The following is a 27,842-nucleotide window of genomic DNA, read 5'->3' as shown; positions in this document are numbered from 1 at the left end:
CCAAATATGAGCAGAATTATGAGGTCGATGTTGGACGCGTTGTCACTTGGGAAGGAATGACCCATATGTTTCTTAGAAAGACAAACAAATAAACTGGACTCAGTCAAAATGATACTTGAGATTCTAGAGCATTGGTCTTAAAGAAAATTGTATTGAAAATAACAAATTTTCAAAGCTGAATTGGAACAAACAGGCAAGAGTGTTCTATCCATCCATACAACCATCAACACATGCAATAATTCCAAATTTCACAAAAAACCGTCCATCTTTCTTCCATAATTTTCCTCAGAATGCAACTCAATCAGGGTTAAAAAAAACAAACCAAAAACGGATCAGCTAAAAATCCGTTGTACTTAATTTTAGACTCCACGCCCTAGATCCATTTGATCTTTCCCAATTTCGATTAACCTCCGCAAAAGCCCACGACGCTGCCAAATCCATACCACCGGTGAGAGTATTAGACATGCCTTCAATTAGGCCGCAAATTTGCCAACATTGGCCCAGACTTGTTTCCTTTGAAAAGTACACACGCAGCCATCAAGAATCCTTCACACATCCATCGGAAAACTCGCGGCAGTTCTGAATGAACGATTGAATGGGGTGTAAGTGAGGTGTGGGTTGTGGGTGGACCACCAAACAACAGAGGCTTCCTTTTTCCCCCCCAGACTTCGTTTGTCGTGCCGCCGTCGTCGTCGGAGCAGGATGTTGATAAAAAGAGCGCGCGTTCGTCAGCCTGCCAACATTTGTCCGACGATCCTCGAATAGAACGGTTGTGTGTGCAAAGAGCTGTGGCTGTAAAGTGAGTGTGTTTTTGTTGTTGTAAGAAGGATTCTGGCGGATTCTAAGTCAATCAGTGCACCATCAGCTGTGAAGCAACAGTTGCGAAGAGAAGTGAGCTTCTGTAATTGAATTCCCAAGAATAAAAACGAGTTGTGCTGTGAATGATTGGTGTGATTCGCGATATGAAAGCATAGCGAATAAGGATTGCATTTTCATTGAGTGAAGCGAACAAAAAAAAAACGAATCAAAATTCAAGAATAATTGTTCCGTGGATTCCGTGGAACGAAAATAACCAGTAGTTTGCAGTTGCCACGATATTAACCTGGTCCGGATGTCGCAAAACAGCCACCGAGTCTTGACTATGGATAAGGTAATTTTCAATAATTTTGAATTTCCGATTTTGGTGGGACACTTGTATAATGGCAAACAGCAGCATCCTCGAATACTCAATCTTATTCGGTTGATTGGATTCTATCCAAGGGAGCTTTTTTTTTATTCAATATGTATGTGCGAATATGTTGAACTCAACCAGGATATTTAAATGCTGGAACACGTTGGAAGCATCTAATGGGTACTGTTCGAATAATTTGCGCCCTTCCCTCAGGTGTTTTGTATGGGAAATGTGACCTGGTCATGCTTATTCAAAGTGGCAACTGACGCCAGTTCCAAGTACGTTGGACAGCATTTTAGAAATTCTGCATTTGATTAGCTGCATCGAATTATGTATGAAATTGAAAAAAAAAACACGTTTATCTTTAAAGTTGAAAGTATTGAATATTCAGTAAGGACAAAGCTAATTGACTTAAAGGTTTTGTTCTTTATCGGCGTCAAGAATTGCTCAAAATTTCGAGTTTTTGTTCTATTTCAAACACGAGCTTAATTTTTCAAAGTTTTCTACAAATCGTTATTTAATTTTTACAGGTCAATTTCTAAATTGTCCCCTTTAAATTTTAAATGAGTTTTTTTTTGTTTTCTTCTGAAAGTTAACAGTTTTTTGAAAATGTAATTGATGATAAATATTCTGAGAATTTTTGCATTGCATTTGAAAAGGCAGACTTTTATGCAACTTTTGTGAGTTACGTCATTCTTACGCTTTTTTCACATATTTCTATGTTTATTGATGTCAGTTTTGCATTGATGCAAACACAAATGGTCCACTTTTTTTATTTTCAAGGAATAGTTTTTGTTATAAAATTATACATGTTTAAATCGGTTAAGATTCAGGGTCAATTTCAGTACAATTTGGGTGTGTATTTTAGTAATTTTTGATGATAAACTATTGCTTAAGTTTGTGTGCGTTTACAAATCACATTTACAAAAAAGTCCCCTCTGAACACACATTTCGAAATTGATTTATTTTAAACATTGCCAAACATAAAGTTTTGTTCCTTGGCTTCAAAAGGAAATGAATTGAGGAGGACAAAAAGTTAAAAATAATTTAATTTTAAAAATTCTTTCGATTAAATCAAAATATTAAAAGCTTATGCAAAAATATTTTTTCAAGTTTCCTTTTAAATTTTGTGCATTTGATATTTAATTCTGAAAATCCATGTTGATGTATTAACACGGACTAACGGACATGACACCAAGAACAAATTTTCTTCAAATTTCTGAAGCAAACTATCACTTGCGCCATCTATACTCAAGTTGTCGATGTAGCATTGCGCGATTACACATGATTTCTCAAAATGTCTTATGCAATAATTAATTAAAACATTTATTTAGCATTAGTATTGTACTAGAAACTGTTTTTTGGCTTTAAGTTTGTCTTTATGAATCAATGTAATTTATCATTGCATGTTATTTATAAAAAATCTAGAAGGTTTTTTTTTTTAATTTTTCCTTCTCTTGCCAAATCCATTGTTAGAATATCCAATTACATCAAAATGAATTATAGTGTAAACCATAGTTGAAAGGAACTCCAAAACTCTATTAGGTTATAAGAAATACGGAATTGTAAATTGATTATTTACTGACAAAATAAATTGAATTGAATTGGATGTTATTTATAAATTGCCGAAAAATTGATAGAAAAGATATTTTTAATATAAAATCATACGACCATTTCAAAAAGTGCCCATGAGTTTGCATCATCAGCTGGATTTGTTTACGTTTAAGACCACGTGGCGCGAAGATTTTGGCATAAGCGATCTCGCTTGCGCAAGTTTTCGCCAAAAAGAAGTAAAAGAAACCCTGCTTCACTGTTCGAAACCCCGTGTCATGTCCGTTCGTCCGTGGTAATAATTTGTTAGTATTTTATAACATTCAAACTTGTTTGTGTTGATATAGAAATTAAACTAAATAAAAAGATAGAAGAATCAGTTTTAGGCCAATTTTCTCAAAAGCAAAATAAACTGCCTTTTACATATTTTTTTTATTTTTATCTACATAAATGTATCAAACTATCAAGTGCAAATCGTCAATCTAATGTAAAATGGTCTGATCTTTACGATAAAAATATTTTCAGATTTTTAAAATCAGACGTAACATTTGAAAACGGCCAAAATTGCTTTTATAGCGGAATCTGGGTTAAATGGACCCTAGATGATTTTTGCGGTGCAAATGGTTATTTTTACTGGATTCCTGGGACATTTTCACATAAGTTAAGTGCATTTTGGATGGCCGTATGAAGCCTTCGCTCTAAATACAGACTGATTTTCAAGAAAAAATTAAAAAATGGGGAATTGGGGAAAAATTGACCCTTTGCCTTTTTGTGCGGTGGATGAAACCATCACCAACCGATTCCCCGGAGTTTTTCATAAGAAACACTATTTTTATACCAGGGAACCAGCCGCGTTCAATTAAGTCCGATTTCGGGTTCTATTTCGCCCACTGTGCGATGTTTTGAGGATTTTTGCGAATTTCAAGCTTTTTCCCGACTTTTCCGATTTCCCAACTTGAGTGGCCACCCTGAGAACATGAGCATGAGCATTAGGGTGGCTCGACATGATCGATTTTACAGAACAGGCATTTTCCGGTCCCATTTGGGCCCCAAACAACCCCTAAAATTTGGGAGCGATTGGATTTGACCCGGCTTTCCGCAAAGCGATTCAAATTTGTATGGAAATTTGTATGGGAAAACCCTCTTTATTACATTTTGATTTTTATAATTTTAATTTTTCACTCAATTTAAAAACTAACACCGTAGAAGTAGAGTCCTGAATGTCCTCTAAAACTTTCCCGAAGAAAATATGGTCCTATCTTGCTTATGGAAAAAGATACAAAGTTTTTAAAAGAGGCATTTCAAAATAAGTGCTGAAAATTATATTTCTTGCCAACACTGCCAGTACTTCGGTAGATATTTCGAAATCTTTTTTTTTGCGTAATGAGGAAGCAACCTAGCAAAATGGTGTCTTCGGAAAAGTTGTTGTATATAAATGTGGCTTTTATTTAAAATTATTGACATGCAGGGTGACACACCTACAGGGTGTCAACCAAGCCCTAACTTCTACTGGTGACCTTCTAAAGCGTTGGTGACTTAGGAAAAGTTGTTAAGCTTCTTATTCCAAGAAATGTTGGCATGGTTGGAAGACAAGGTGGCACATCTACAGGGTGTCAACCCATTTCTAGCGTCTATTTAAGACCTTTTTGATCACTGTAAAGGGTACAAATCGCAAATTAGGCCTGCCACGCAAAAGGAGGCTGAACAAAAATTCGTAAAATGTTAGTTTTTCACATAAAATTTCCTGGGAATCGATTGCGCATGATTAAAAATAGTTTCCGAATTTTACATAAAAATGAGGGTCAAAAATTTTAAATACAGGATTTTTTCTACAAAAATCACTGTTTAAAAAAATCATATCTCGTCGGAAAAAATTTCAAACTCCAAACTCCTGAATGGTTTAACATTCCAACGCCCAAGGTTGCAACAGTAAGTTCAACTCAATGGTTCTCGGTCATAACTCAACCAATCAAGATGATTCTTCTTTCCAGTGATTTGTCAGGATGTCCTGATTCTAGAATTTTGCAGAACTTAATTTGATCAAATCTGTATTTTTTGCGATCAAAAACATCGTTTCAACTTGTTTTTTTCACGTGTCGCAGAAATTACAGATTTGTTCAAATCAAGTTCAGCAAATTTTAGGATCATTTAGACATTCTTACAAATCACTAGAAACAAGAAGTGTTTAAAAAGGAGCAACTTGGCCGAAGACACCAAATCATTAAAAAAAAACCTTAAAGAGTTACAGTTTTTTTTATATTTACGTACCATTTTTGTATGAACAGCTGCCAAAATTGTATGGGTGAACCAATAACACAAAATGGCTTCTTTGGTGATAGAAAAGGCATCCACAAAGTTTGAGCCAAATAAAAAAAAATAATAAAAATGGTCGAAATCGCCCGATTTTGTAGAGATTGCTCCAATATCCTGAACATTTTTACAGAATAAATTCCATTATTCAGCTTCCTTTCATTTTATGGAGCATCTTAACTTTTTACCGTGTTTTCAATCATGTGCAATCGATTTCCAAGGAAATTTTATGTGAAAAACTGATTTTTTACGAATTTTTGTTCAGCCTCTTTTTGCGTGGCAGTCCTAATTTGCGATTTGTAGGTCTTAAATAGAAGCTAGAAATGGGTTGACACCCTGTAGATGTGCCACCTTGTCTTCCAACCATGTCAACATTTCTTGGAATAAGTAGCTTAACAACTTTTCCTAAGACACCAACGCTTTAAAAGGTCACCAGTAGAAGTTAGGGCTTGGTTGACACCCTGTAGGTGTGTCACCCTGCATGTCAATAATTTTAAATAAAAGCCACATTTATATACAACAACTTTTCCTAAGACACCATGTTGCTAGATTGCTTCCTTATTACGTTAAAAAATAAGATTTCTAAATATCTTCCGAAGCACTGGCAGTGTTGGCAAGAAATATAATTTTCAGCACTTATTTTGAAATGCCTCTTTTAAAAACTCTGTATCTTTTTCCAGAAGCAAGATAGGACCATACTTTCTTCGGGAAAGTTTTAGAAGACATTCATGACTATACTTCTACTGTGTTAGGTTTTTAAATTTAGTGAAAAATGAAAATTTTAAAAATTAAAGTGTAAAAAAGACAGTTTCCCCATACAAATTTCCATACAAATTTGAATCGCTTTACGGAAAGCCGGGTCAAATCCAATCGCTCCCAAATTTTGAGGGGTTGTTTGGGAGCCCAAATGGGACCGGAAAATGCCTGTTCTGATTGAATCAGTCCATTGTGAAATTTTCCCATACAACTTCAAGCCACCCTAGTACCCATTCCCAGATATTGTCAATATTACCATTTTTTTAACTTTGCATGGCGTTCCCAAAAAACTTCAATTAAAAATTTCTTTTAAACCACTATTGAACCATCCTAATTTTTCTTGCATCGTTTTACACAGAATGATTTTCTTGTAGTAATTAAAATTTCTTCAAAGTCAGTAATTAAAAATAAGAAAACGTTACAATTATCTTTTTTGCTTCGGCGCGTATAAGTTAAAAAAACGATGAAAATGAAAACAAAATCTTTTCTGATTCAACTCAAAGAAATTACTGTCATAACCTCTTCATCCATCACATGCTCGCCAAAAGCCTTTGAACCGAAACTGCGTAGTCGAAAATTTTCTAAAGCTTTTAACATCTGACACCGAACACAAACACATCTCATCCTAAGAGGGGTTACACGCCCTGGATGTCAATAGCACACTTACACACTTTCACACACACATCATCATCATCATCTTAATCAATCAATAACAATTTGTGGGAAGAATCGCGCCAAAATTGCCTTCGCCAACAGGTGAAACCTTGATGAATAAGCTTTTGAAAGTGTCGAGAAAAAAAAGCGTCGCGTGCGTGCGTTTTTTGCCCTCTCTGAGCACTGTTGATTTGAAAGACATTCAGTAAAAAGTTTTGCTTTGCATATTTTTGGTGTTGTGAGTTTTTTACAGGATTCGCAATTTCGAGTCGATTTTAGGCAAATTCCTCGTGCGTGCTGACATGTGGAAATGGTAAAGTCAATTTACAAATCTTTTGAAATAATGAATTCTCCAAATCTATGAAGAATGATAAAAACGCAGTCAGACGACGATTTACACGCCTTCACTTAAATGCTCAGTAGGGTGACAAGAAAAATTGAAAATTTCAGAAAATCGCAAGAGATACCCCCTGGATCGATTCTTTAGGCAAAAACAAGTAACTGTGCCAATTTTGAGCCAAATCGGTTAAGGCTAAGGAGTCGCTTTTCATCGTTGAAGTTTATATGGGGAAAATCGCAAAAATGAATAAGGAAAAACATCGCTTCAGGATTTTTGCAGCAGGTGGCGCAGGTCTCGCCCAAAATTGTTCAAGTTTGGGTTCTTGTAGGAAATTTAATTCCCTACAACTTTGTCCAAGGGTGCAAGACGATCCGAGTTGATCCTGATGAGTTATTAGCAATGCGATGAAAAGGAATCGGCTTATATACTTGAAAGTATACAAGGGGTATATAGGAAGTATATAAGAAAATATTTTTTTCTAGAAAAATCACCAAAAATCAGGATCAACTCGGATCGTTTTGCACCCTTCGACAAAGTTGTAGGGAATTAAATTTTCTACAAGAATCTCACACTTGGACAATTTTGGGCGAGACCTGCGCCACCTAACAGAAAATTACTGAAACGATGTTTTTCCCCATACATTTTCGTGATTTTCCCAATATAAACTTCAACGATGAAAAGCGACCCCTTAGCCTTAACCGATTTGGCTCAAAATTGACACAGGTACTTATTTTTGCATTAGGAATCGAGTCAGAGGGTATCTCTGATGTCGATTTTTTTTATTGTCACCCTAATGCTCAGTCATAAGCAAACAAACTTCTGTCGAAAGTTTCATCCACTTGAATGAGTTTTTGTGTTCTTTATTTTTATAAGCACAATTTAATTATGATTATTTTAATAACAGACCGATGGTTTCAAAAACGGTCAATGAAATTTATATGTTTGAACAGGGTGCTTGAAAATTAATCTTCTTCTACATCTTCGAATGCAAATTTGAAGAAACGATAATTAAAATCTAACTCGATTTAACGTCTATGTTATCCTACCTTAAACTTTATTCAATGTTTCAAATTGAAACATAATCTTAAAATATCAATTTCATTTTCAAACTCAATTGCGCACCCCTCCAACATACAAATTTCATTTCACTAAACGTTCCTCAAACACTTTGCCGAGTTCGGAAAAATTGCACAAAACTTTTCATCCAATTTAATTCCAAACTTTGCCACAAGCCTGTAATTATCGCCAACAAGACACCCGCCAAAACAGCGTCCCAAAAATCTGGCCCATTTTAGGCCCACGCCCATCGTCGCGATCCATTCGGAAACTGGACTCCCGAAAGTGGAAACCAATACCCCGAGCCGGGCATTAGCCTTCAAAGTGTGTCCACAAGTGTCGCGCGCAATATTAATTTATTGCCAAATTTCCACGACCCCACCCGCCTGAGCATCAGAGGCAAGAAGAGCAAGAGAAATTAACCATGTCCACCCCCTCGACGAGATGAGCGGGGAAAACAGACGGATCATTCATAAACTGGCCGCGAGTTCGTCTGTTGGACGGGACCGACGGGACGTCTAATTTGGCACGTTTGGCACGTTTTTCGCAGCTACTGTGACCACGTGACCGGACGCCGCGTTGGATTTGGCTAAAAGGGGACTTTTTCGTTTGTCCAAGTGTGAACTTCCGGGAAGCGCTCATTGAAGATCTGAGAAATTGGCGATGGACCCCTTGGAAAGTTCTAATTAAAGCATACGCATCTTTTTGTAATCTATATTACGAGCCAAACATTTCATTAGGGCACAACACCAAAAACCGCGATTCGAGAAAATCGTCGGCAAAAAGTGGACAACTTGTTTCAATTCCTAATTTAAAAGAAAGCTTGACTGGTGGTATTTCTACTGATGATACGATAAAACACATCACTATCCTCAACTCTGTTTTAATGCTTCTTAATTTATGTTGATTTTCGTCTCGTTATTGGGCCCTTTTAACATTCCAACTGTTGTTCATAATGGGCCCTTTCCAAATGCAATTTCGAAGAGAACTGGAAGGGCACTAAAGCGCTGTCACCTCATTGTTGTTTTTGATGATGTTTCTGGGCCTTTTTGTTTAGTTAGAAATAATGAGGAATTCAGCGGAAATTTTGATAATTGGTGAAGTTTTGTGATCGAATGGTGTAGATAAGGTATGTGAAACATAAACAATCTTCAAACGTGTACTGAACAGCAGCCGCGGGACCGTTTTAAATAGGGGAAATCTACCCATTTTAATCCTAATAAGCGGTCGTGTATGAATGATGCTGGATAATCTAGAGTCTCCCTTGAATTTTACTAAAACCAAGTACACCAACGAGTAGAGCAAGTTTTTGTGAACATTTCTGTTTATTTTCACTTTCACTAAAAGTTATTCTATTTCTTTACCAAGCATTTAACAAAAAAATTCCCAAGGGTATTCTAATCGAGGCGAATGCATTGGGCCACGCCCATTTTTCTAATATCGGCTTAGTTCTTTTTCTTCCAACACTCTGTCGAGTGTTGCCATTTGCGCTGACAGTTCAAACGAACACTCACGAAAAGTGGCATTTATAGGAAAGTTTCCTGGCATCGCTGGCTGTGCTGCTGGTGGTGTTGACGGCCAGCCTTTGTTCTTTTTTGCCTTCGTCTCTCGCTCGGTTTTCTTCAGCCTTCGAGTGGAATGCAAAGTGCAAATTGAAACGTCAAACGACTTGGCGCGTTTGTTTTTTGATGGCGCTTGCTAATTTATTACATTTTTCGGGATTATTCTTCAAGTGAGTGCCTTACTAATGATCAAAAGAACATGTTGCCGGTAGTTGGAAGCAATTTCATATCTTAAGCGCCGTGAAAAAGTAAGCGAAAGTGAAAAGTTAATTTTGGCGATATTCATTAAGCGTTTGAGGGATTCTCGTGTGTGTCACTGTGTGTGCCAACAAAATGATGAGAAGTGGTCTCGCAAAATACAAATTATGATCAAAAGTGCATTAAATGTGATCTTTTGGCCAGTAAGTGGCATACATTTGCGTGCTTACTCGAGGCGGTGCTGTTGCTGGTAAGTTTATAGCCCAAATAGTATTTTTGGAGCTTTAATCGAGCATCAAACTCTCCATATGACGAAGATAGGTGTTTGATTGGAAAGGGTAGATTTCCCCTATTACAATTCTACGAAGTTTTTTCTGCAGAAATCCATGCTGAAACGTAAACAAAACTTTGTTTTGAAGTGAATTAGTGTTAAGAATGTATGACAAGTTCACTTCATAACATTAGGTTTTACAGCGTGACGTCACGAGCGCACACGCACACACATTTTTACTGAGACACACGTGCAAAAAATGTAAACAGTGCAGCCAAGCTGTCAAATTTCTAACCTAAAAACCGAGTCGGCGTAAAACCTAATAGAATGTTCCTTAACCACGAAAAACTAACGAAAAAGAAAAGGGCACAATTGAACATTTTTTCTGGTTTGGAGTGAACCGTGTTATGTGGCCTTTTGTGTTTTTGATTTTTTCAATAGAAAATTGTTTGCTATCAATCTGATTCTTGGAGGGCATGTAGGGAGTGTACTAATAAATGGAATAGTGGAATAATCCCAAATGTTTCCGATTTGGTTTTGTGCCCCAATGAAATGTTTGGCTCGATTAGACGGTTTCCATGTCAAATTGTCATTTGCATCATTGGTTTGCTCATACAAGTCTCAATACATTTTTTAATGCAACAATTCTTTCATGAATTGTTTGTAAATATTCACAAATCTGTATTTTGAGAATACATTTTTTTGATCGATTCGGTGTCTACGGCAATGTTGTAGGATCCATTCTAGTTATCTCATAGGACCTTTTCAAAAAAAAACTCTGATTTTTAATTATTATTCCGGCAACCAAATTCAACCAAACTTCAGCACAATGCACAGAATTAGGTTTTACTCCGACTCGATTTTTAGATTAGAAATTTGACAGCTTGCCTGCACTGTTTACATTTTTTGCACGTGTGTCTCAGCGAAAATGTGTGTGTGTGCGCTCGTGACGTCACGCTGTAAAACCTAATGGTCAACCAAACAAAACGTGTTTGTTGTTGTTTACAGTGTGTGTGCTCTAGTTGTTGTTTATTCAAACGTAAAAAACAGCGTGCTACAAGATAGCATGGTCGGTTTGTTTATCTATAAATGAGATGAACTCATAAGCCCTCTATGACAAAGGAGAGTGTGGTAAAACGGGCATTAAAGTTTGAGTTCCAAATAGCAATAAAAATCTTAAAATAGCTTTCTTTTTTTACAACTTCATGATATAAAAAAAATATTTAAAAAGGTCATATCTGGAGTTTTTGTTTTTTTTGAAGAGGTCCTGTAAACCAAATTTTTTTTGCTTTTGGGTGTATTTAAAAACGGCTTGAGTCAGGGGTATTCAAAAACACCCAAAAGCAAAAAAATAAATTTGGTTTATAGGACCATTTCAAAAAACTCCAGATATCTTGTTGTTTATATGACCACAACAATAAATAAAAGGCCCGTTTCACTCCTTATCCGAAAAATTGTATCAAATATTTAAATTTATGCTAAATGGAATATATATCTCAAACATTAATCTGCACAAATTGGTGAATCATCCGTAAAATGTTGTGACCTAAACGAAACAAATGTTTTGAAAAATTAAAATTTTCAACCAACACTAACGTATAAAAAGCCCAAAATTTAATATTAAGCTCTCATTGATTTTTTATAATTTAAATCAAATTGATTTTTTCTCCAAATCGAAGTAAAACAAAAAGTCTATCCTCCTCATGTCAGTTGATATTTGTATTTGAGCAATTCTCTGAGTTTTCGGTCATTAAATTTTTTTTGTATTTTTTAATCCGGCTGAAACTTTTTTGGTGCCTTCGGTATGCCCAAAGAAGCCAATTTGCATCATTAGTTTGTCCATATAATTTTCCATACAAATTTGGCAGCTGTCCATACAAAAATTATATGTGAAAATTCAAAAATCTGTATCTTTTGAAGGAATTTTTTGATCGAGTTGGTGTCTTCGACAAAGTTGTAGGTATGGATATGGACTACACTGAAAAAAAATGATACACGGTAAAAAAATTTTTGGTGATTTTTTATTTAACTTTTTGTCACTAAAACTTGATTTGCAAAAAAACACTATTTTGAATTTTTTTTATTTTTTGATATGTTTTAGAAGACATAAAATGCCAACTTTTCAGAAATTTCCAGAATGGGCAAAAAATCTTTGACCGAGTTATGATTTTTTGAATCAATACTGATTTTTTCAAAAAATCGAAATATCGGTCGCAAAAATTTTTCAACTTCATTTTTCGATGTAAAATCGAATTTGCAATCAAAAAGTACTTTAGTGAATTTTTGATAAAGTGCACCGTTTTCAAGATAAAGCCATTTTTAGGTAACTTTTTTGAAAATTGTCGCAGTTTTTCATTTTTTATAATTAGTGCCCATGTTTGCCCACCTTTGAAAAAAATATTTTTGAAAAGCTGAGAAAATTCTCTATATTTTGCTTCATTGAACTTTGTTGATGCGACCCATAGTTGCTGAGATGTTGCTATGCAAAGGCTAAAAACTAACTTAATCCCCCTATGTGGTTGGAGCCTTCCTCACTTATTACCAACATTCGCTGATATGATGGAATTGTACAAAAAATTCATCTATTTTTAAGATCCGGAATAAAAAGATACATAAATATCACTTAAGTGGCCATATCTCGAGACAGGGTTGCCAGATCTTCAATGTTTTAGGCTCGTTGGAAAGATCTTCTGATAACCTAACCAACGATGGGTTGGATGGTGGATCCGGACGTAGTTTACATACATTTAAGTGAGATCCGGCATCCAAAAAGTACATAAATCTAATCTAATCTTATCTAATCAGAGCCTAGCGCAGCCAATCTTTCGAAGGGATCCTGGAGAGTGCCTTAGGTTAGATTACGCCTAGCACTCTTCTTATCATTTATTAACATTTGTAGTGCGCCATTGCATCGGAATGCATTGAAACATCACAAGCGTTAAAGCGGCCAGGCCTACTGCGTAAAGCCGTTTCGCAGAGACATGATTCGTAATTGGGTTGAGTTTGAACACTGAGTGTTCGAACAACAACACAATTCTGAATCGACAGGAGGAAGAAGCGTGGGGACACACCACCATACGCTCCGAGTTTTTGGTTGTATTCGTTGGGAGCACCATGCTAAGAAGGTTTGGTACTCCGGGACCCTCTGGGATGGGACATTGTATTTCCACGAATGCCCTGGACACTGTTTGCCGTGGTTATAGCGCCACAACTCGCTCCCGGCATCCAAAAAGTACATAAATATCACTTAAGTGGACATATCTCGAGACAGGGTTGCCAGATCTTCAATGTTTTGGACTTGTTGGAAAGGTCTTTTGATAACCTAACCAACGATGGGTCGGATGATGGATCCGGACATAGTTTACACAAAGAGTATTGAAAATAGAGCGAGGACTCGTAACAAATTTTCAACAAATTCATGGTACCATCCGAAGGTACAACCGTAACGCCTTTGACGAGGCGTTACGAGTTTGAGGCGTTATGGAAAATTTGAGTTTTGACTATTTTGATCCAAGCAATCCTTCTTGCTTTTTCAAGTTGACAGGTCGCCTTGGTTTAAGGAAGAAAAATTTATTTTGTTTTGATCGGCGGCACGGAAGAAAATCCGAGGAACCTTGCCGATTACAGCCTTGTGTGTTCAAAACTCTTTCGAGAACCATCCGGATATCCGTACAGACGATTCTCGATGTTCACTAACTAAACGGTATCTCGTGTAGGTGTTTGAGCGAAGCCAGCTGCAGTAGATCATCAACCAGGAGGAAAAGGTAAGTTTTAAGGGTATTTCATGAGTGATATTTTGATTATAGATGTTCCGTTTCTTTTGCAGCTTCAAGTCGTTCAAGCCCAGCATAGGCATCGATATGTAAGATATGTATCGATATTGAAGTCCATATGCCGTTGTGTCCAGTTTCGCCTGCTGAACCTCGGCTGAGGACATGAAAGATACGATTTAAATCATTGATGCTGGAACTATCCACATTATACCATCTCTGTCTACCTAATGCTGCTTCCGACATCATGGCAATGAATCACATCTTCAAACAAAACGAACAGATTTTCGCTCAACAAAATTCCAATAAATCCGCTTGAAATATAAAATAAACGCACCTTAATTCAACCGAGTTTAACTTTTTCCAGACTAAGAAATGTTTTTCAAAGCTAAGGTCTCTCATTTTTTCAATCTAGATAAAATCCGTTATCAACCCATCTGTCAATATTCTCCAATAAATAATATTCTAGTTTTGTTCAAAACATCTAACTGGAATCTAGCTTGAGATAAAACGCAGCAGGATAATCTCCCCGCAAAGATAGTTTATTTGACGTTAATTTAGGAAATTGGCCAGTACAGTGAGAGAATGTCATGCCAAATCAACATCTTCTTTCTGGTCCAACTTGCTCCAAAATGCGACGAGCCGGTTCTTACATTGATCTTGAGTCGAACCGTGGACTGCGAAATCTGGAGTCGATTCCTGGAATCGATATTCAGTTTACAAAGCACTATCAGAAGTTAAGGGAGCAGGACATAACGTGCTGGCCAAACGATCCTGAAAGCCGAATTGCACACGGTGATTAAGAACCGGCTGGTGCAGGCGCTGGTGGGGAGTAAGTTGTTTAGAATTAGTACGCAGATCGATACGTAGGGCCATCGTTTTTTCAACTTCTTACAAGGTTGGTCAATTGGCTCGTAGTTTTCAGAAGAAAATTTTTGACAACAAGAAATGTCAGTCAAAATAAGTAACACCTCGAGTCTCCACTGAACAAAAATTGAGCACCCCGATTTTTATTTTCCAGACTGCTGAGACGTGTACCGCGTGTACCGCGTTACGGGGTCAAAAATAAAAAGCCAGTGTACCCTCTCATTTCCCTTCTCTCTGGTTTACATACATTTAAGTGAGATCCGGCTACCAAAAAGTACATCAATATCACATAAGTGGGCATATCTCGAGACAGGGTTGCCAGATTATCAATGTTTTAGGCTCGTTGAAAGGTCTTTTGATAACCTAACCAACGATAGGTCGGATGATGGACCCGGACATAGTTTACATACATTTCCGGATCCGGATCCGGATATATGTGAAAACACATTTTATACATAACTTTTGAACTACTTATCGAAACTTCAATCTGTATAAAACTCGATCTATGGGACCCTAAACCAAGTCGAATGCAACAAGTTCGGGTCAAATCGGTTCAGCCAGTGCTGAGAAACATGAGCTAGTTTGTTGGTCACATACATACATACACACACACATACACACAGACATTTGATCAGTTTTCGATTCTGAGTCGATATGTATACATGAAGGTGGTCTACGACGTTTTTATGCAAAGTTCATTTTTAGAGCAGGATTATAGCCTTACCTCAGTGAGGAAGGCAAAAACAGGAAAATTGATGTTTTCTAAGTCTCACCCAAACAACCCACCATTTTCTAATGTCGATATCTCAGCAACTACAGGTCCGATTTACAATGTTAAAACATGAAACATTCGTGAAATTTTCCGATCTTTTCGAAAAAAAATATTTTCAAAAATTTAAAATCAAGACTAACATTTTAAACGGGCCCATTTGAAATAAAAATAAAAAAAAAATAAAAATAGTGTTTTTTGCAAATCAAGTTTTAGTGACAAAAAGATAAATAAAAAATCACCAAAATTTTTTTTACCTTGTAGCTTTTTTTCAGTGTAGTCCATATCCATACCTACAACTTTGTCGAAGACACCAACTCGATCAAAAAATTCCTTCAAAAGATACAGATTTTTGAATTTTCACATATCATTTTTGTATGAACAGCTGCCAAATTTGTATGGAAAATTATATGGACAAACTAATGTTGCAAAATGGCTTCTTTGGGCATACCGAAGGCACCAAAATGTTTCAGCCGGATTAAAAATACAAAAATTAAAATTAAAGAAAAAGACCGATTCCGTAGAGAACTGCTCATTTAAAAGGACCATCCATAAACCACGTGGACACCTTTGGGGGAGGGGGTGTTCAGCGATTGCCCACGCTCCATAGAAAAATATTTGTTTTGTATGCAAATTGTCCAGCAGGGGGAGGGGGGGTTCTGAGATATAAAAAAAAGTGTCCACGTGGTTTATGGATGGACCCTACAATTCTGGATCAGGAACCAAATTTACCCTAAAATTTAACAGTAAAACTTCCAAAGCCAACCCATTTCAGAGTTTTTATAATCTTTTTATGTTTAATGATGGAGTGTAGACAAATATAAAATACCAAGCGCCTCCACCGAAGTAGTCATCTGTAGAAGTAACATGAAAGAGTCAACATGCACGCCCTCACTGCCTGAAGCTGAGAGCGCAGCGCGTTATCACCACCGAAGTCAACCCGGGGAAAAGGACAACTCTTCCCCACCTACGCGCTGCAATCGCGAGCGAATGCATCGTTGCTCCCGGATGCAGAAGGTTCAACGGTTAAATAAACCAATTCCCCGATCGTCGCGATTGTCCATCGATCTCGTCTCGTTCGCCTGTCTGTCGTCCTACCTGGGTGCCGTAAAACCCCGATAGATGGATGGCATTTGCAGTCAAAACAACAGATAAGAAAGTGTCACAACAGTAGGTGTCAAACGAGCAGCAGCTTACTGTACAGAAATCAGCAATTTCTGTTTGTTGTGATTGCATCCTTCCAGCGGCTGATAACCGAAGTATGGACCAGAGCTAGGCGCCGACCCAGAACCGGTCCCCACGTGGACTGCCATATGATAATGCGTCCAACTCCACTCGGCAGGTCATGTTCTGATTAGTAGAGTCAGAGCCACCACCAGTACGTGTGTAGGTGCGCGCTTGGGAACTACCCGCCGGCCAAAAGCAGTCTCGGGGCTTAACCCGCGATAGCCGCCTGCTGGGATTGTTATTATTAGGGTTGTTTTCGTTTTTTTTTCTTTCACTCCTCGTTTATTATTGTCTCACACCAAGCGCGAAATAAATCAATTTGCTCCGCAATCAGCAGTAAGGCTCAATTGCCAACAAATTATCACTTTGCTCGATTTTTGCTCTGTTTTGTAAACAGCAGCGGCGTTCCCAAGGCCCAAATGAACTCCGTGCTAGAATTCCTATGAATCTGTGTATGGTACAAACATTTATTTCGAAAGTGAACGTTTTTAATAGTTCAACCATCTTTGTCTGAAAAATGTAATGATTTGGGAAAATTGTGCTTGCCATTTCATTAGGGCACATAACTTTTTTAAACAAGAGTGTGTCCCTTTCACACCTTATGTAAACTGTCATTTGAGTGAAAGAGATACAGTATTGTTCACAAAAGTTATGTGCCCTTTTGAAATGTTAGGCTCCAAATGATTATATGCAACCTGTATAAAAGTCATTATTCCAAAATCAAAACATAGCTCCATCAAAACAGGATAGAACACATTGTTTTGTTTAAAAAAAAGTAGTAAAATAAATTTTGCATTACTTTATGAAATGTTATGTAACATTACACCCTGAAATATGTAACGTCATGATTCGAATTCCCGGACGCTTCGAAACCCGGACACTTCAACTTGTTTTATCAATTATTTGGATATAAGTTCGCATTATGAATGTCAAAAATGTGTTATTTGATGATTTCTAACATCAACTTTCATTTAAAGTTTGTTTGAACGCTGTAGTTAATGCCAAAACAGTTAAATAAAATAAAATTATAAGTTTACTAAAAATGCGAAACATTTCAACGGAAATATTTCATAGGCGCCTGAAGCACCGGGAAGGCAAAGCAGAAATCTATGTTTTTGATTTTCTTAAATTGTAGCCATTTTTCATTTAAACTATCGATAGTTTTTATATTAACAACTTATTTGAGACCTAAAGAATGCAATTCACTAACATTTCAGATCAAATTTGTGCGATTCATAAGCAAAATCGAGTGTCGGAATTCGAATCAGCTTTAAACAGTGTCCGGGATTCAAAGCACAACAAGTCATTTTAATTTTCAAATTCTGATAAATAATTGTTAGAAAAGTAATATTTTGCACGCATTCTCTTAAAACTGACTATTTATACTAAATCTTAATGATATTTCTACATTTCCAACTTTTTACATGATTTTTTGCCAGCTATGCATAACAAAAATAATATGGTACTAAGTGTCCGGATTTCGAATCATGACGTTAGACATCAGTATGGGAAACCTACTTGACCTAAATGTCAAGCTCAATCTGGAGTTTTTAAACGTCAATAAACCAAATTTTCAGTTTTTGCTTTTGGGTGTTTATAATGCCTCTGACTCAAGGCACTTTCAAAAACACCCAAAAAGCAAAAACTGGAAATATGGTTAATTGGACCTTTTCAAAAAAAAAAAAAACTCCAGACATATGCGTTAATTCATTCCATTTTTCATCGGTCTGATGGCCGAGCGTGCAAAGACGCCTGTTTCCGGTTGGTGACGGGTTTGAATCCCGTCAGTGGCAACTTTTTTTTATGTTTTCAAAAATTGTATATGCAGTGTGTTATTTTAAGAGTCTTTTTTGATGGTTACATGATTGCACATTACATGCTTTTGCGATTAGCCAATTTGATATTTTTTTTTTGTGTAAGTAATGGGCCATATTATGTCATTGGTTCAGACATATAAGTCTCCATAAAATGTTGGCAGCTGTCTATTAGAATGAAAAGAAAATGGGAAATTTTGGACAATACTAGAGAAACTCACTAGCTCGAATCTTTTGGTAAAATTATGTATCTGTGCCAATATTGAGCCAAACCGGTTTAAGTTTTAGTTTCGCTGTTAAGAGTTGAAATGTGTATGAAAATGTTTAAAAAAAGATGTGTTGAGATTTTTTCGCGAAATTTGTGTTAATTATGTGGAAATTTTGACAAAAGTTAGATTATAATGTAAAATTTTACGCTTTTCAATTTTGTCCAAGAGTGAAAAGCGATCCAAGCTGATCCAGAAGTGTTATTTGCTCTAACGTTGTCTACAGCGAACCCTAAACCTTTACCGGCTCTAAATTGACACATATACCTTAACTTTTGAAAAACATATTTTTTGAAAAGCTGAGAAAATTCTATATATTTTGCTTCTTCGGACTTTGTTGATACGACCTTTAGTTGCTGAGATATTGCAATGCAAAGGTTTAAAAACAGGAAAATTGATGTTTTCTAAGTCTCACCCAAACAGCCCACCATTTTTTAATGTCGATATCTCAGCAACTAATGGTCCGATTTTCAATGTTAATATATGAAACATTTGTGAAATTTTCCGATCTTTTCGAAAACATTATTTTCAAAATTTTCAAATCAAGACTAACATTTCAAAAGGTCCAAATTGGTGAGGTCCAAACGACGTCCCATACAAAGGGGTATGCCCTGTTCGTGGACTCGCTCTTAAATGTTTAATTTTTCCGTGTACATATTTTTTTTCTAAATATGGCCTACTAAATTATACGCAAACTTTAGAAAAAGTAATGGTTCCAAATAGTATATATTGACCAAAAGTCATCTAAATAAAACAACAAATGAATGAATTTGTTAAAATAATACAAATACAACGAAATGTAGAAACTTAATTCAACCACGACTTCAAAACATTCCCCGCGCAACGATCTTTGACCAGCATTCGGTCCAGTTATTAAAATAGGGTAGTCCAGAGCCCGCGCGACGGTGGATCGATGTTGTTGTAAACAAGGTTGATGTTTACGCGCCGCCCGGGGCGATCATCTTTTTACAATTGCTGTGCAGCGAAGAAAACGATGATGAAGGCCAAAGTCTATCGTCCACATGACGTCCGACCACAGACACGGTGCGTGGCTGGTTGGTGGATTGGCCACACGTCCTGAGTCCTGATGATGTCACTGTCTCCGACCCTTGTAATCTCGGCCAAGAATGTAACATTGGGGATTCTTGGAGATTTGACCGTTTGAGAATAGACATTTAAGCTGATAACCAGCAGTGACTGGACACTTTTTTGTTCCTTGACACGATGAGGCACTCAATTTCGATTGATACCACGTGCAACCTAATCGAATTGTTCGTGTAATGAAAATGGCATTGTCTAAAGGGGTTGAAGACATAGATTTCATTTCGTCTAAAGATTTATTTTTTTATATTTCAACAAACTGAACTAAAAAACAATCAATCAGTCAAGATTAACATATTTTTTAATGGACAATGGAGAGTTAACTGCCAATCTGTTGTGAACAAGAAACCCCCTTTCGTGACCTTTGCCAAAGCTTTAATTTCTACGCTAGCAACCAAAAGTGACACCGATTACGAGCGATTACGCCCAACAATAAACAATAAACGGTTTTTTCATAGTCCCACACATGTGTACGACGCCAGTTAAATCCCTCTAACGTCACCACGTGTCGTGAGAATGTCCCCAGCTTGTCCAGCATCCATGAAATTAAACCACGCATCATCCCAAGAAGTTGTGCTTCCTGTGGCGGCAACCGAGTCGTCACCGAGAGGCTTCTCCCCCGGCCAGATTAGCAATCAAAGCATAGATAATCCGTCACGCTACCCCGGCACCGGTGGCCAGCGTAACTGTAATGCCTTTCTCTGTGTCACCGGATATTAACGGGGACGTAAAATAAAAAGAATAACAACCGTTCTAGCTCAGGGGTTTTCAGAAGATGTTTTCCTTCCTTTACTCATATTTAAGCATATGAAAATGAGAGTCTCTACCGTCTCTACCCGAAGGGAATCACGGCAAATTCCGAGAAAAAGTCGCTGTGAACGACTGCACCAATTTTTATCTATTTAGCAGGCCAGTCAGGTGTTTAGTGGATGATAATTGGATTTTATTCTCCGGAGATGAAGTTCCCCAAAGAATGATGCTTTTATGTTTTTTTTTGTTCTGTTTCATGATAGTAAAAGCATTCCTTGATTAAGCTAGAGAACAACGTATTTGATTTCCAAGGTAGCCAGATCGTGGAAAACTTATTTTGTTCAGCAGTTTTGAGCAAGGGCTGTTTTTGTTTTAAGGCAAAACAAAATTGATATATTTTTTGTTTGGATGAAACTTTGAACTCCCTATGTCAAAATACGCTATTTTGCATCATTAGTTTGTCCATACAATTTGCGGTCTGGTCATACAAAATAAGCACGTAAATATTCTAAAATCTGTATCTTGAAAAATTATAGGACTTTTCAGAAGTAATAAATACACGGAAAAAATCCGAGTTTTAATTTGGGTAACTCCTTGATTTTTTAGATAAGAGGTTATCAAAACCTTTTTAAAAATGTTGAATAGTGAATAAAACTTATGTTTTGACAGCCTTACGATCTTTTTTTTGGAATTTTAATTTTTGTATTTTTAAATCCGACTGAAACTTTTTTGGTGCCTTCGGTATGCCCAAAGAAGCCATTTTGCATCATTAGTTTGTCCATATAATTTTCCATACAAATTTGACAGCTGGTGTCTTCTGCAATGTTGTAGGTATGGATACGGACTACACTGAAACATAACAATACACGGTAAAAATTGTTGTTTTTATCTAACTTTTGTCACTAAAACATGATTTGCAAAAAAAAAACACACTTTTCAATTTTCTTTAATTTTTGATATGTTTTAGAGGACATCAAATGCCAACATTTTTAGGGCGTAACATTGAATATTTGGCCCTTTTTGAAAATTAGTCTTGATTTAAAAATTCGCAATTCGCAATTTTCAGTGTAAGAACGGGCCTTGACCGATCTTATGCACTAGGTTCCCGACGAACACGCACTGCCCTTACACCTACATCTCACCCTTGCTCTGAGTCAGTACGAGCAGCACGCTAGAACACGCTTTGAGTGTTCGTGCCAGGCATGCACACCTTCTTTTCCGGTTACGCATTTTAACTCGGCCGGGGGTGGTACATTACGTAGGGTTTGATGTAAGTATAAGCGCCTAACCATTAGCGTGGCTCACGGATATATGAATAAGACAAAAGTGTTCAATTTCGAACGCCTCGACCGAAATTTTGTAGCATTATAACCGCAGAAGCTAGCCTGAAATTTTGAGCGCATTTTGTTAATGTTTAGTTGTTCCACTCTTAATCTGAAGTTATAAAGAAATTTCAATAAATTTAATTTATTTATTTTCAACTTTTTAACTCTTCTTCGAGAATGTTTTCCTATGCCGTATGATTTTTTTCAGAATAGAGGTTTCTCATAGGTTTTGATCCGGGGAACAACTTTGTAGAACATCGCAAAGCGCTAGGAATTAATCCCGGAAAGATACAGACAAATTTTTAGAGAACGTTGAATTTTGTTTCCGTACTCCAAAAAATATCCTGTATCTTTTCGGGATCAATTACTAGCGCTTTGCGATGTTCTACAAAGTTGTTCCCCGGATCAAAAACTATAAGAAACCTGAGAATAGGAAATTTTGATTGGGTTTTGGAAAACTTTCTCTATGAAGAGGTTAAAAGTGAAAATTTCCCATAGTAAATTTTTAGAAGTTCCATACTAACTTCAGGTCAATGGTGGAAGTACTAAACCTTAACCAAATACGCTCAAAATTTCAGGTTATGTTCTGGGGCCATATTGCTACAAAATTCCGGTCGAGGCGTTCGAAATTGAACACTTTTGTCTTTTTCATATATCCGTGAGCCACGCTACTAACCATTTATAGTGTGCCTATCAACTTTCATTAAAGCAAAAACTGTTTTATTTTCAGTATGAATTCAAAAACTAATTGTTATTTACTGTGTATTGTTTTCTGCTGAAATCTTCCCTATTGTTGAGTCTGTTTATCTGTTGCTATTTCTTTTGTCGCGATGTTTTGTTACAATTTTGGTCCTAAGCATGTTATAAAAGTTTACCAAAAATACAATAGTAATATTTGTGTTAATCCTTTAACCATTCCATAAATTGAGTAAGGGCTCAAACCTCACTTGTTTGAAAAAAAGGGTGAAGATTGAAAACAATAGACAGTAAAAGAGAATTTATTTTATAAAAATCAGGTATCAACAGTAAGAGAATGATGAGCGTATTTTGAAGAATAAAAATGAGAAGCTAGATGTATTAGATGTAAAATTAGACAATAGTTAATAAATAGAGATACAAAACAAGCTTAGATTATAGTAATGATAATTTATAGGACAGATAAAGAATTATTCAAATAAATAAATTCGCAATAACATCAAAAAAGATTAGGCGAATGATGAATAGACTTGATATTACTAGTACATTAAGGAAAAGTATATTTTTAAGGAAAAAAAAAACAAAACAAAGTTTGTTACAGCAGTAGATGATAGAAAGATAGGTGATAGAAAAGAGTGGAAAAGCTTTGAGAGATAAGAGAATCAAAAGTTAGTAAAATCAAAATCAAATGTTGGATATTAAATAGAAGAATTGAGCATCAGAAGAGCAAAATAAAAATAAGAGATAGGTGGTAGCTGAGAATGAAGAGAAGAGAAACCCCGTTGTGCGATGTTTCAGGTACATCCACAGCAGTTGAGTCAACATACTGCGAATCAAAACAATACCGTCTACAATCACAAATAACTTCCCTTTCCCACATTGTCGCGCCCCTTTCTTTTAGCCGTCTCGACTCTCGAACCGCGGTGGTCAAAGGTTTACGATCCGTTTCCACAGGCCACCAGCTAGGTCATCATGAAAACCAAGCCAACGTGGAGGTAAGAAAATAGGACACTCGCAAGGAACCAGAGCTATACTGTTCTGATCAAGATAATTCGGATGATCTAACAGAACTACGGATGTAGTTAGTTACGCTCCTTCCAGGATGTTCCTTACGTGGACGTCAACCGAAGAGCACGCAACAAGGTCAGTGCCATTGCATGCTCTTAGGTATCAATCCTTGGCCTGCCTTTTTTGCAAATCAAGTTTAAGTGACAAAAAGTTAAATAAAAAATCACCATTTTTTTACCCTGTATCATTTTTTTCAGTGTAGTCCATATCCATACCTACAACTTTGCCGAAGACACCAAATCGATCAATAAATTCTTTCAAAAGATACAGATTTTTGAATTTTCATACATCATTTTTGTATGAACAGCTGCCAAATTTGTATGGAAAATAATATGGACAAACTAATGATGCAAAATTGCTTCTTTGGGCATACCGAAGGCACCAAAAAAGTTTCAGTCGAATTAAAAATACAAAAAAATCGAATGACCGAAATCTGAGAGAACTGCTCAAATATAAATTTGATTTTTATTTGAATGCAGTGAAAAAATAATAAATTTCATGTTTAGTTTTACCATGTAGGCTTGCAAGTTTCGTATGATAAAATATTCAAACGAATTATTGATTTTTTTAAACAATTTTGAAAAGAAAGTAATGTTTTAGACATTACAAACTTTTTTAAATACGTTTGGAGTAACAATATCGTCATTGAATAATCCAATAATCCAAAACCTTTAAAATAAATACATATGTTCACTGAAATGTATATTTCTAGGCGTCAGTAGTAAAACGTTTATTTTGTTTATTTTGAAAAACAAATTTTTTTATGTATCTTTAAAAAAATGACAGCAGCACAACTCAAGGCTGTATATATCATAGGTAGAAAACCATGAGCACAACTGTTGTCATGCTCAAGGGACCATCCATAAATAACGTTAACACTTTTTTTGGAATTCTCTACGTGGTTTATGAATGGCTCGAAAGCATTTTGTGATAATCATTTTGAAAATTTAGCTTGGAGTTTTACCCAGGACTTTCAATAATTGTGAATGGCATCAATTGAAAAAAAAAAATACCTACAAAATTTCAGACAATATTTTTAAAACATTTAAAAAAGTCTGTGTCCGGGCTTAAATTTTTTTTCCTGGGGTTCCTTAAAAAAATCATGATTTCGCGCCATTTCAACCGTTTTTAGTTGACGTCGACGCAAATAAAAGGTTTTTAGAGATTAGGATTTAAAGGAAAAATTATTGAAAGTTTAAAAAATCTAGCATGACAATTGAAAAGGTCGTATGAAAACTTAAAAACTTTACATAACAAAGCAAAAAAATATTTTTTGCAATTCCGTCGTGAAACTTTTTACTTTTCCTGTCATTCTTGAACGACGAAATAGCCTACTTTTCTGTACCAAAAATAACAGAATCGAATAGCAACACTTTTCAAAATAAATGCTGAAAAGTTCTACTTTTCAGCACTCAAATGGGTGCTGAAAAGTTGAACTTTTCAGCACTCATTTCAAAAAGTAACACTTTTCAACATTTTTTTTTGATTTAAACGATTTATTGACAAAATACATGAAAATTTGACATAAAATTCCACTCAGTGTGTGTTTTTTGGAATTGCAAAAAAATGTTGTATGGAACTCGTTGCAAAACATGATTTTTTCAGCACTCTTCGTATTTATCCAACTCGGTGAACCTCGTTGGATAAATGTACGACTCGTGCTGAAAAAATCCTCTTTTTGCAGCTTGTTGCATAAACTACTATTCAGACATAGATTGTTTGGTCCCGGGATCTTCAAAACAGCATTAACTATTTTTTTTGCATATGTGACATGTATGCAAACATGGGCATTGGGCTATTATGTTCTCTTCATTAAAAAAAATATTCCAAATTTTAAAAATCTATCTCAACATTTGAAATTGTTCAAAATAAGTGTTTTGGCCCTTTTCTAAAGATTAATCGTAATTTCAACCTTCGAAATTATTTTTAACGAAAAGAGCAGAAAATTTCACAACAGTTACGTTTTTGAACATTGAAAATCATACCAGTAGTTTTTGAGCTGAACAAAAATTCGTTTTCACAAAGTTTAAACTTTAAGAAGCTTTATCTTAGCAACCGAAATAGTTGAAATTTTTTTCGGCTTTTCTGAAATATTTTTAATTTTTTTTAACCATTTAAAAATTCAAAAATTTAACATTAAAATTAATATAACTGAAAAACGGTGTAACTTATCAAAAAAGGTTTTCAAAACTTATTTTCGTTCGTAAAATTGATTCTGCATCTAACAATTATTTTTAAAGTTTAACTTGACAATATTTAAGATTTTTGAATTTATTTTTTTCAATAAAAAAACCATTTGTGTACCAGGAAATCACGAGGTTCTAAATTAGAAGTCTGTCACTGAAATGTAGTGTTTTTTTTCTCTAAATTCATATTACAGTAGTTGTTCCGGTAACTGGGCGTTTCTCAACTGGGCTGCTTTTAACTGGGCGCTCGATAACCGTAGCCCAGTTAAAAAGCAGAAAAAACGTCAAAAAACCAAAAATGTCAATGAATTTATGAAAGTATTGTTTTCCTTAATATCGATGCCGTCCAGCGGGCATAGATTAGACCTGGGTGCTGAAAAGACAGAATACGTAACGTGATTTTCGAATGCTCCCCACTGCTCCTCACTAATACATCTGCACTACAGCTGTAAACATAAACAAAGTGGAAGGCTACGTTCAAGCTCAAGCGTGAAATATTTTTTGCTGCGGAAATAACTTGTTTTGATTTTTTTTAAATCTGTTCATGTTGAAATTTTCGTTGAAAAATTAAAGGCTTCGCACTTTTTTTGTTCGTAGACTAATCGATGGGCGGCCATAAAAGGCCTTTTTTGATTTCCACGTGACGAAATATTGCGTCAGAAGTGGGTGGAATTTTTGTGAATCAGAAGAACAACCGAATCGAAGTTCAGAGATTGTGTATCTTTGAAGCGCAATAATAATGTTGGAGTAAGATTATTCAATATTATTTGGCATGCGCCATTCATTGATAATTCGTCGCTAATATTTCAAAAAACGTCATAAACGTAGGTTTTGCTTAAGACATAGCGCTTATTGAAATGTTAGCGACGAATTTACCCAATCTCGATTTCTACCCTCTTTTTAAGATTTGTTTACGTCGAATACCGCAAAAGCTCGACACCAGCGACAAAATAAATTATAGATCGATTACAATACTTGCCACTTCTTGGTATCATTTTGCGAACAGTAAATTGGTTCCACTTTGACAGTTCTAAATTGAGGCCGCTTTGCGAACAACTATTCTGCACCCAGGATTAGACCATACACAGACACAAAAATTATCAAAATCACGAGAAACAAATTGATGAACATCTCAGCGAGATGTCCATAAAAATAATATTCAAGTCGTTAACCCGACGACCCCGAACGACCAAAAACCCACTTTTGTTCGCTCCGTCCCACACAAACAAAAAACAACCATTTAATTCGTTGCGTTTTTCGGTTATCATTCCAGGGTCGACTTTCAACTTGTGTTTACTTGTGCTTCGCGGCGGTACTGATTACTGCGTCACAGGGCCAACCAACCCGGCCCGATCAACAACAGCGACAACAACAGCCAGGGGTAACCAGCAATTACAGCAGCACCAGCAATGCCCTCGCCCGGCCACAGATCAAGAAGGATGTGTTCATGTCCCGGGGCTGGGGCGCCGCCGGCATGCCCTTCAACATGGTCTACCTGAACCACTACACGAAGGCGCACAAGGCCTACGCCCAGAACTTGCAGCTGCAGCAGCAACAGCAGGAGCAACTTCGCCAGCGCGAGGCCGACCAGATTCGATTGCGATCCGGTGGGGTGATTCGCGAGCAGGGCCTGGACCAGCCGAGGACGCTGCCGTACGGAACTCGTTACGCTGATGCCTCCGTCGCTTCGGAACCCCAAACGAACGCCCAGCAGAGTGAATTTGGCAACGGACAGCGCGAGGACGAGTACGCCGACAGTGGCGTGTACCTTTCGGCCAAACCCAGCTCACCGCGGCGGCAGTACAACGTGCCCCAGCTGTTTGTGTCGTACGGTTGGGGTCCGATGGGTTAGAATAATGACCACTGCTGCTGCCGTTGCCGCTGCCGTCTGCACTAGGATTAATCTCTATTTATTGCAATGACCTTTAATTCCCCACGTTCCCCCCGCTCAAGTTAATCAATGTTTCGTGTGTAGGCCCCCAAAAGCGCCCTGTCCAGCCCAGGTGCTACTATTACTGTGTACTATTCCACACACACCAAAAAAAAGGAAAAGAATGATTGTGTCTCTAAATGTGCCCCCTCAGCAAAATGTGTACAAATAGAAAATCGAAATAAAAAATGAAACCTCAAAGCA

General features: G+C 36.6%; 2 protein-coding genes across 2 annotated transcripts in view; one reads left to right on the top strand and one right to left on the bottom strand.

The window, feature by feature from the left end:
* LOC6037392 (RNA-binding protein 42) overlaps positions 1–27,842 on the bottom strand; it is a 35,958-nt gene that overhangs the window by 6,948 nt on the left and 1,168 nt on the right. The gene's annotated exons all lie outside the window — the stretch shown is intronic.
* LOC6037391 lies at positions 727–27,842 on the top strand. The gene is made up of 2 exons (XM_038254321.1): positions 727–1,150; positions 26,982–27,842. Exons 1-2 carry the CDS (start codon positions 1,112–1,114, stop codon positions 27,558–27,560), a joined length of 618 nt encoding a protein of 205 aa, XP_038110249.1. The 5' UTR covers positions 727–1,111; the 3' UTR covers positions 27,561–27,842.

Source organism: Culex quinquefasciatus, chromosome 2, assembly GCF_015732765.1.
Source record: "Culex quinquefasciatus strain JHB chromosome 2, VPISU_Cqui_1.0_pri_paternal, whole genome shotgun sequence".
Lineage (NCBI taxonomy): Eukaryota > Metazoa > Arthropoda > Insecta > Diptera > Culicidae > Culex > Culex quinquefasciatus.
Note: the sequence above shows the minus strand (reverse complement) of the source record. Positions and strands in the feature narration are given on the sequence as shown.

What these genes read in the sequence shown, in the direction of transcription:
- LOC6037391 (XM_038254321.1), top strand. Translation starts at nt 1,112, where the DNA reads ATGTCGCAAAACAGCCACCGAGTCTTGACTATGGATAAG. An exon ending in GAGTCTTGACTATGGATAAG is followed by an intron (nt 1,151 to 26,981) that starts GTAATTTTCAAT and finishes TTATCATTCCAG; the next exon opens with GGTCGACTTTCAACTTGTGT.